This window comes from Pseudophryne corroboree (genome assembly GCF_028390025.1).
Source record: "Pseudophryne corroboree isolate aPseCor3 chromosome 6 unlocalized genomic scaffold, aPseCor3.hap2 SUPER_6_unloc_3, whole genome shotgun sequence".
Lineage (NCBI taxonomy): Eukaryota > Metazoa > Chordata > Amphibia > Anura > Myobatrachidae > Pseudophryne > Pseudophryne corroboree.
Window position 1 is genome coordinate 535,934 of NW_026967604.1, and position 10,288 is coordinate 546,221.

The following is a 10,288-nucleotide window of genomic DNA, read 5'->3' on the forward strand; positions in this document are numbered from 1 at the left end:
AGTGATGCATTGTATAGAGAAATGGCTTATTCAGGACAAGAGAGAGAAACGGAGAGAGAAGTGGGTCGAGCAGGGAGGACAAGGAACCGGTGTTGATGGCCTCAATGTTACGCTTAGTGATGGTAGGCTTAGGAGGTAGAGATGGAGAAGCGGAAAGAGGTAAGGTCAAGGAGAGCAGATGATGGTCAGAGAGGGGAAATGGGGAGTTGGAGAAGTCTGAAATATAACAGCGGTGAGTGAAGACCAGATCACGTGAGCTCCCATTCACACGGGATGGGGAGGAGGTCCACTGGGAGAGGCCAAGCGCTATAAGGTTAGAGTTTAGAGGCAGAGGCTTCTGTAGGGATGTAAATGGGGATGTTGAACTCGCGTAAGATAATGGACGGTAAGTCAGAGGAGAGGAAGTGACTGATGGAGAAATTCGGTGGTAGTGCCAGGCCGAGGTGGTGAGTGATGCAGGAATCTGGTGGTAGTGCCAGGCCGGGGGGGGTGAGTGATGGAGGAATCTGGTGGTAGTGCCAGGCCGGGGCGGTGAGTGATGGAATAATCTGGTGGTAGTGCCAGGCCGAGGCGGTGAGTGATGAAGGAATCTGGTGGTAGTGCCAGGCCGGGGCGGTGAGTGATGGAGGAATCTGGTGGTAGTGCCAGGACAGTGAGTGATGGAGGAATCTGGTGGTACTGCCAGGACAGTGAGTGATGGAGGAATCTGGAGGTAGTGCCAGGCCGGGGCGGTGAGTGATGGAGGAATCTGGTGGTACTGCCAGGACGGTGAGTGATGGAGGAATCTGGTGGTAGTGCCAGACCGGGGCGGTGAGTGATGGAGGAATCTGGTGGTACTGCCAGGACAGTGAGTGATGGAGGAATCTGGTGGTAGTGCCAGGCCGGGGCGGTGAGTGATGGAGGAATCTGGTGGTACTGCCAGGACGGTGAGTGATGGAGGAATCTGGTGGTAGTGCCAGGCCGGGGCGGTGAGTGATGGAGGAATCTGGTGGTAATGCCAGGCCGGGGGGGAAGGGATCTGGGGGTAGTGCCAGGCCGGGGCGGTGATGGAGGAATCTGGTGGTAGTGCCAGGCCGGGGCGGTGATGGAGGAATCTGGTGGTAGTGCCAGGCCGGGGAGTGATGGAGGAATCCGGTGGTAGTGCCAGGCCGGGGCGGTGAGTGATGGAGGAATCCGGTGGTAGTGACAGGCCGGGGCGGTGAGTGATGGAGGAATCTGGTGGTACTGCCAGGCCGGGGCGGTGATGGAGGAATCTGGTGGTAGTGCCAGGCCGGGGCAGTGAGTGATGGAGGAATCTGGTGGTAGTGCCAAGCCAGGGGGGGGGGGGGGGCGGTGAGTGATGGAGGAATCCGGTGGTAGTGACAGGCCGGGGGGGGTGAGTGATGGAGGAATCTGGTGGTAGTGCCAGGCCGGGGCGGTGAGTGATGGAGGAATCTGGTGGTAGTGCCAGGCCGGGGCGGTGAGTGATGGAGGAATCTGGTGGTAGTGCCAGGCCGGGGCGGTGAGTGATGGAGGAATCTGGTGGTAGTGCCAGGCCGGGGCGGTGAGTGATGGAGGAATCTGGTGGTAGTGCCAGGCCGGGGGGAGGGGGGGGGGTGAGTGACGGAGGAATCTGGTGGTACTGCCAGGCCGGTGGGGGTGAGTGATGGAGGAATCTGGTGGTAGTGCCAGGCCGGGGGGGGGGGTGAGTGATGGAGGAATCTGGTGGTAGTGCCAGGCCGGGGCGGTGAGTGATGGAGGAATCTGGTGGTAGTGCCAGGCCGGGGCGGTGAGTGATGGAGGAATCTGGTGGTAGTGCCAGGCCGGGGCGGTGAGTGATGGAAGAATCTGGTGGTAGTGCCAGGCCATGGCGGTGAGCGATGGAGGAATCTGATGGTAGTGCCAGGCCGGGGCGGTGAGTGATGGAGGAATCTGGTGGTACTGCCGAGGCGGTGAGTGATGGAGGAATCTGGTGGTAGTGCCAGGCCGGGGGGGTGATGGAGGAATCTGGTGGTAGTGCCAGGCCGGTGAGTGATGGAGGAATCTGGTGGTAATGCCAGGCCGGGGGGGGGGGGGGGGGGGGTGGGGGGGGTGAGTGATGGAGGAATCTGGTGGTAGTGCCAGGCCGGGGCGGTGATGGAGGAATCTGGTGGTAGTGCCAGGCCGGGGCGGTGAGTGATGGAGGAATCCGGTGGTAGTGCCAGGCCGGGGCGGTGAGTGATGGAGGAATCCGGTGGTAGTGACAGGCCGGGGCGGTGAGTGATGGAGGAATCTGGTGGTAGTGCCAGGCCGGAGCGGTGAGTGATAGAGGAATCTGGTGGTACTGCCAGGCCGGGGCGGTGATGGAGGAATCTGGTGGTAGTGCCAGGCCGGGGCGGTGATGGAGGAATCTGGTGGTAGTGCCAGGCCGGGGCGGTGAGTGATGGAGGAATCTGGTGGTACTGCAAGGCCGGGGGGAGGGGGGGGGGGGTGAGTGATGGAGGAATCTGGTGGTACTGCCAGGCCGGGGGGGGTGAGTGATGGAGGAATCTGGTGGTAGTGCCAGGCCGGGGGGGGTGAGTGATGGAGGAATCTGGTGGTAGTGCCAGGCCGGGGCGGTGAGTGATGGAGGAATCTGGTGGTAGTGCCAGGCCGGGACGGTGAGTGATGGAGGAATCTGGTGGTAGTGCCAGGCCGGGGCGGTGAGTGATGGAGGAATATGGTGGTACTGTAAGGCCGGGGTGAGGGGGGGGGGGGGGGGGGTGAGTGATGGAGGAATCTGGTGGTACTGCCAGGCCGGGGGGGGTGAGTGATGGAGGAATCTGGTGGTAGTGCCAGGCCGGGCGGTGAGTGATGGGAGGAATCTGGTGGTAGTGCCAGGCCGGGGCGGTGATGGAGGAATCTGGTGGTAGTGCCAGGCCGGGGGGGGTGAGTGATGTGAGGAATCTGGTGGTAGTGCCAGGCCGGGGGGGGTGAGTGATGGAGGAATCTGGTGGTAGTGCCAGGCCGGGGCGGTGAGTGATGGGAGGAATCTGGTGGTAGTGCCAGGCCGGTGAGTGATGGAGGAATCTGGTGGTAGTGCCAGGCCGGTGAGTGATGGAGGAATCTGGTGGTAGTGCCAGGCCGGGGGGGGGGTGAGTGATGGGAGGAATCTGGTGGTAGTGCCAGGCCGGGGCGGTGATGGAGGAATCTGGTGGTAGTGCCAGGCCGTGGGGGGTGAGTGATGGGAGGAATCTGGTGGTAGTGCCAGGCCGGGGAGTGATGGAGGAATCTGGTGGTACTGCCAGGCCGGGGGGGGTGAGTGATGGAGGAATCTGGTGGTAGTGCCAGGCCGGGGCGGTGAGTGATGGGAGGAATCTGGTGGTAGTGCCAGGCCGGGGCGGTGATGGAGGAATCTGGTGGTAGTGCCAGGCCGGGGGGGGGTGAGTGATGGCAGGAATCTGGTGGTAGTGCCAGGCCGGGGAGTGATGGAGGAATCTGGTGGTACTGCCAGGCCGGGGGGGGTGAGTGATGGAGGAATCTGGTGGTAGTGCCAGGCCGGGGCGGTGAGTGATGGGAGGAATCTGGTGGTAGTGCCAGGCCGGGGCGGTGATGGAGGAATCTGGTGGTAGTGCCAGGCCGGGGGGGGGGTGAGTGATGGGAGGAATCTGGTGGTAGTGCCAGGCCGGGGAGTGATGGAGGAATCTGGTGGTAGTGCCAGGCCGGGGAGTGATGGAGGAATCTGGTGGTACTGCCAGGCCAGGCCAGGCCGGTAGAGGACAGCTACATGAAGGGGAACAGGTTGGGACGGTTCTGATTCTCGTTAGGGAGACATCTCCTCGTTACACACCATCACACAGACTCACCTGGAAGAGGAAGAGACGAGGTAACGGCTGAGCCACGACCACAACCCCCTGGTTATAGCTGGACACGCGTGTAGCCGTCCTGCTCCCGTGTGATAGGAGAATGTTCTTCCCATGATTTCCCAAAAAGTGCAAAGACAGAGGCTGCAGAACGGGCACAGGGTCACCCTGCTGAAACAAACTCCGCATCAGGGTCACACTGCCAACACAAGGGCTCACAGCTTCCATTTATGTCACCCTTAGGGTCATAGCTCCGTCCTGTCTGTCACCCTGCAGGGGGAGGGGCAGGCTCATAGCTCCCTTCTGTCTGTGTCACCCTGCAGGGGGAGGGGCAGGCTCATAGCTCTATACTGTCTGTCACCCTGCAGGGGGAGGGGCAGGTTCATAGCTCCCTTCTGTCTGTGTCACCCTGCAGGGGGAGGGGCTGGCTCATAGCTCTCTTCTGTCTGTGTCACTGTGTCACCCTGCAGGGGGAGGGACAGGCTCATAGCTCCCTTCTGTCTGTGTCACCCTGCAGGGGGAGGGGCAGGCTCATAGCTCTATACTGTCTGTGTCACCCTGCAGGGGGAGGGGCAGGCTCATAGCTCTATACTGTCTGTGTCACCCTGCAGGGGGAGGGGCAGGCTCATAGCCCCTTCTGTCTGTGTCACCCTGCAGGGGGAGGGGCAGGCTCATCGATCCCTTCTGTCTGTGTCACCCTGCAGGGGGAGGGACAAAATCATAGCTCTCTTCTGTCTGTATCACCCTGCAGGGGGAGGGGCAGGTTCATAGCTCCCTTCTGTCTGTGTCACCCTGCAGGGGGAGGGGCTGGCTCATAGCTCTCTTCTGTCTGTGTCACTGTGTCACCCTGCAGGGGGAGGGACAGGCTCATAGCTCCCTTCTGTCTGTGTCACCCTGCAGGGGGAGGGACAGGCTCATTGCTCCCTTCTGTCTGTGTCACCCTGCAGGGGGAGGGGCAGGCTCATAGCTCTATACTGTCTGTGTCACCCTGCAGGGGGAGGGGCAGGCTCATAGCCCCTTCTGTCTGTGTCACCCTGCAGGGGGAGGGGCAGGCTCATCGATCCCTTCTGTCTGTGTCACCCTGCAGGGGGAGGGACAGGCTCATAGCTCCCTTCTGTCTGTGTCACCCTGCAGGGGGAGGGACAAAATCATAGCTCTCTTCTGTCTGTATCACCCTGCAGGGGGAGGGACAGGCTCATTGCTCCCTTCTGTCTGTGTCACCCTGCAGGGGGAGGGGCAGGCTCATAGCTCTATACTGTCTGTGTCACCCTGCAGGGGGAGGGGCAGGTTCATAGCTCTCTTCTGTCTGTGTCACCCTGCAGGGGGAGGGGCAGGCTCATAGCCCCCTTCTGTCTGTGTCACCCTGCAGGGGGAGGGACAGGCTCATAGCCCCCTTCTGTCTGTGTCACTCTGCAGGGGGAGGGGCAGGCTCATAGCTCCCTCCTGTCTGTCACCCTGCAGGGGGAGGGACAGGCTCATAGCTCCCTTCCGTCTGTGTCACCGTGCAGGGGGAGGGACAGGCTCATAGCTCCCTTCTGTCTGTGTCACCCTGCAGGGGGAGGGACAGGCTCATCGCTCCCTCCTGTCTTTGTCACCCTGCAGGGGGAGGGACAGGCTCATAGCTCCCTCCTGTCTGTGTCACCCTGCAGGGGGAGGGACAGGCTCATAGCTCCCTTCTGTCTGTGTCACCCTGCAGGGGGAGGGACAGGCTCATAGCCCCCTTCTGTCTGTGTCACCCTGCAGGGGGAGGGACAGGCTCATAGCTCCCTTCTGTCTGTGTCACAGTGTCAGGGGGAGGGTCACACTCACACCTCCCGCTTATGTCCCTGTGTCAGGGGAAGAGTCACACTCACACCTCCCGCTTGTGTCCCTGTGTCAGGGGAAGAGTCTCACACACACCTTCCGCTTGTGTCCCTGTGTCAGGGGAAGAGTCACACTCACACCTCCTGCCTGTGTCACAGTGTCAGGGGGAGGGTCACACTCACACCTCCCGCTTATGTCCCTGTGACAGGGGGAGGGTCACACTCGCACCTCCCGCTTGTGTCACAGTGTCAAGGGGCGGGTCACACTCACACCTTCCGCTTGTGTCCCTGTGTCAGGGGAAGAGTCACACTCACACCTCCTGCCTGTGTCCCTGTGTCAGGGGAAGAGTCACACTCACACCTCCCGCTTGTGTCCCTGTGTCAGGGGAAGAGTCACACTCACACCTCCCGCTTGTGTCCCTGTGTCAGGGGAAGAGTCACACTCACACCTTCCGCTTGTGTCCCTGTGTCAGGGGAAGAGTCACACTCACACCTCCTGCCTGTGTCCCTGTGTCAGGGGAAGAGTCACACTCACACCTCCCGCTTGTGTCCCTGTGTCAGGGGAAGAGTCACACTCACACCTTCCGCTTGTGTCCCTGTGTCAGGGGAAGAGTCACACTCACACCTCCTGCCTGTGTCACAGTGTCAGGGGAAGAGTCACACTCACACCTCCTGCCTGTGTCACAGTGTCAGGGGAAGAGTCACACTCACACCTTCCGATTGTGTCCCTGTGTCAGGGGAAGAGTCACACTCACACCTTCCACTTGTGTCCCTGTGTCAGGGGAAGAGTCACACTCACACCTCCTGCTTGTGTCACAGTGTCAGGGGGAGGGTCACACTCACACCTCCTGCCTGTGTCCCTGTGTCAGGGGAAGAGTCACACTCACACCTCCCGCTTATGTCCCTGTGTCAGGGGAAGAGTCACACTCACACCTCCCGCTTGTGTCCCTGTGTCAGGGGAAGAGTCACACTCACACCTCCCGCTTATGTCCCTGTGTCAGGGGAAGAGTCACACTCACACCTTCCGCTTGTGTCCCTGTGTCAGGGGAAGGGTCACACTCACACCTCCCGCTTGTGTCACAGTGTCAGGGGGAGGGTCACACTCACACCTCCCGCTTATGTCCCTGTGTCAGGGGAAGAGTCACACTCACACCTTCCGCTTGTGTCCCTGTGTCAGGGGAAGAGTCACACTCACACCTCCTGCCTGTGTCACAGTGTCAGGGGAAGAGTCACACTCACACCTCCTGCCTGTGTCACAGTGTCAGGGGGAGGGTCACACTCACACCTCCCGCTTGTGTCCCTGTGTCAGGGGAAGAGTCACACTCGCACCTCCCGCTTGTGTCACAGTGTCAGGGGGAGGGTCACACTCACACCTCCCGCTTGTGTATCTCATCCTGTTACACTCACGCTGTGCTCTATATCTTCTTCCTCCTCGCTCTCGGACGTTATGGACGGAGGTTTGGTGGCGTCCACTTCTTCTAGTGCTGAGGAGCTGACAACAGACACAGCAGTGACACAGCCATGTAGATCCAGGACCGCAAATACCCCCTGGATGGACACATGATAATATATTACACCGAGGACACACACAGCACCTGATTATATCCCAGTACCTCACGTGGTGCCTCCCCTGTACAGGAGCCTAAACTGTCCGCTGCCTGGAAACAGTGGTGCCTCCCCTGTACAGGAGCCTAAGCTGTCCGCTGCCTGGAAACAGTGGTGCCTCCCCTGTACAGGAGCCTAAGCTGTCCGCTGCCTGGAAACAGTGGTGCCTCCCCTGTACAGGAGCCCAAACTGTCCGCTGCCTGGAAACAGTGGTGCCTCCCCTGTACAGGAGCCTAAGCTGTTTGCTGCCTAAAAACTGTGGTGCCTCCCCTGTACAGGAGTCTAAGCTGTCTGCTGCCAGGAAACAGTAGTGCCTCCCCTGCACAGGAGCCTAACCCGTCTGCTGCCTGGAAACAGTGGTGCCTCCCCTGTACAGGAGCCTAAGCTGTCCGCTGCCTGGAAACAGTGGTGCCTCCCCTGTACAGGAGCCTAAGCTGTCCGCTGCCTGGAAACAGTGGTGCCTCCCCTGTACAGGAGCCTAAGCTGTCCGCTGCCTAGAAACAGTGGTGCCTCCCCTGTACAGGAGCCTAAGCTGTCCGCTGCCTGGAAACAGGGGTGCCTCCCCTGCACAGGAGCCTAAGCTGTCCGCTGCCTGGAAACAGTGGTGCCTCCCATGCACAGGAGCCTAAGCTGTCTGCTGCCTGGAAACAGTGGTGCCTCCCCTGTACAGGCGCCTAAGCTGTCTACGGCCTGGAAACCCTGGTGCCTCCACTGTACAGGAGCCTAAGCTGTCCGCGGCCTGGAAACCCTGGTGCCTCCACTGTACAGGAGCCTAAGCTGTCCGCTGCGTGGAAACTGTGGTGCCTCCCCTGTACAGGAGCCTAAGCTGTTTGCTGCCTAAAAACTGTGGTGCCTCCCCTGTACAGGAGTCTAAGCTGTCTGCTGCCTGGAAACAGTGGTGCCTCCCCTGCACAGGAGCCTAAGCTGTCTGCTGCCTGGAAACAGTGGTGCCTCCCCTGCACAGGAGCCTAAGCCGTCTGCTGCCTGGAAACAGTGGTGCCTCCCCTGTACAGGAGTCTAAGCTGACCGCTTCCTGGAAACAGTGGTGCCTCCCCTGTACAGGCGCCTAAGCTGTCTACTGCCTGGAAACCCTGGTGCCTCCCCTGTACAGGAGCCTAAGCTGTCCGCTGCGTGGAAACTGTGGTGCCTCCCCTGTACAGGAGCCTAAGCCGTCTGCTGCCTGGAAACAGTGGTGTCTCCCCTGCACAGAAGCCTAACCCGTCTGCTGCCTGGAAACAGTGGTGCCTCCCCTGTACAGGAGCCTAAGCTGTTTGCTGCCTAAAAACAGTGGTGCCTCCCCTGTACAGGAGCCTAACCCGTCTGCTGCCTAGAAACAGTGGTGCCTCCCCTGTACAGGAGCCTAAGCTGTTCGCTGCCAAAAAACAGTGGTGCCTCCCCTGTACAGGAGCCTAACCCGTCTGCTGCCTGGAAACAGTGGTGCCTCCCCTGCACAGGAGCCTAAGCTGTCCGCTGCCAGGAAACAGTGGTGCCTCCCCTGTGCAGGAGCCTAAGCCATCTGCTGCCTGGAAACTGTGGTGCCTCCCCTGTCCAGGAGCCTAAGCCGTCTGCTGCCTGGAAACTGTGGTGCCTCTCCTGTACAGGAGCCTAAGCTGTCCGCTGCCAGGAAACAGTGGTGCCTCCCCTGTGCAGGAGCCTAAGCCGTCTACTGCCTGGAAACTGTGGTGCCTCTCCTGTACAGGAGCCTAAGCCGTCTGCTGCCTGGAAACTGTGGTGCCTCTCCTGTACAGGAGCCTAAGCCATCTGCTGCCTGGAAACTGTGGTGCCTCCCCTGTCCAGGAGCCTAAGCCGTCTGCTGCCTGGAAACTGTGGTGCCTCTCCTGTACAGGAGCCTAAGCTGTCCGCTGCCAGGAAACAGTGGTGCCTCCCCTGTGCAGGAGCCTAAGCCGTCTACTGCCTGGAAACTGTGGTGCCTCTCCTGTACAGGAGCCTAAGCCGTCTGCTGCCTGGAAACTGTGGTGCCTCTCCTGTACAGGAGCCTAAGCTGTCTACTGCCTGGAAACTGTGGTGCCTCTCCTGTACAGGAGCCTAAGCCGTCTACTGCCTGGAAACAGTGGTGCCTCTCCTGTACAGGAGCCTAAGCCGTCTGCTGCCTGGAAACTGTGGTGCCTCTCCTGTACAGGAGCCTAAGCCGTCTGCTGCCTGGAAACTGTGGTGCCTCCCCTGCACAGGAGCCTAAGCCGTCTGCTGCCTGGAAACAGTGGTGCCTCCCCTGTACAGGAGCCTAAGCCATCTGCTGCCTGGAAACTGTGGTGCCTCCCCTGTACAGGAGCCTAAGCCGTCTACTGCCTGGAAACTGTGGTGCCTCCCCTGTACAGGAGCCTAAGCAGTCTGCTGCCTGGAAACAGTGGTGCCTCCCCTGTACAGGAGCCTAAGCTGTCCGCTGCCTGGAAACAGTGGTGCCTCCCCTGTACAGGAGCCTAAGCTGTCCGCTGCCTAGAAACAGTGGTGCCTCCCCTGTACAGGAGCCTAAGCTGTCCGCTGCCTGGAAACAGGGGTGCCTCCCCTGCACAGGAGCCTAAGCTGTCCGCTGCCTGGAAACAGTGGTGCCTCCCATGCACAGGAGCCTAAGCTGTCTGCTGCCTGGAAACAGTGGTGCCTCCCCTGTACAGGCGCCTAAGCTGTCTACGGCCTGGAAACCCTGGTGCCTCCACTGTACAGGAGCCTAAGCTGTCCGCGGCCTGGAAACCCTGGTGCCTCCACTGTACAGGAGCCTAAGCTGTCCGCTGCGTGGAAACTGTGGTGCCTCCCCTGTACAGGAGCCTAAGCCGTCTGCTGCCTGGAAACAGTGGTGCCTCCCCTGTACAGGAGCCTAAGCTGTTTGCTGCCTAAAAACTGTGGTGCCTCCCCTGTACAGGAGTCTAAGCTGTCTGCTGCCAGGAAACAGTAGTGCCTCCCCTGCACAGGAGCCTAACCCGTCTGCTGCCTGGAAACAGTGGTGCCTCCCCTGCACAGGAGCCTAAGCTGTCTGCTGCCTGGAAACAGTGGTGCCTCCCCTGCACAGGAGCCTAACCCGTCTGCTGCCTGGAAACAGTGGTGCCTCCCCTGTACAGGAGTCTAAGC

At 60.4% G+C, this 10,288-nt stretch overlaps 1 protein-coding gene across 1 annotated transcript in view; it reads right to left on the reverse strand.

The window, feature by feature from the left end:
- The window catches only part of NEURL4 (neuralized E3 ubiquitin protein ligase 4), a 228,071-nt gene that overhangs the window by 171,666 nt on the left and 46,117 nt on the right, over positions 1 to 10,288 (reverse strand). Inside the window, exons 14-16 of the mRNA XM_063950431.1 lie at positions 7,216 to 7,232; positions 7,010 to 7,150; positions 3,804 to 3,968 (exon numbers count right to left, since the gene is read on the reverse strand). Of these exons, the coding sequence (XP_063806501.1) occupies positions 3,804 to 3,968; positions 7,010 to 7,150; positions 7,216 to 7,232 (323 nt within the window). The remainder of the gene's footprint in view (positions 1 to 3,803; positions 3,969 to 7,009; positions 7,151 to 7,215; positions 7,233 to 10,288) is intronic.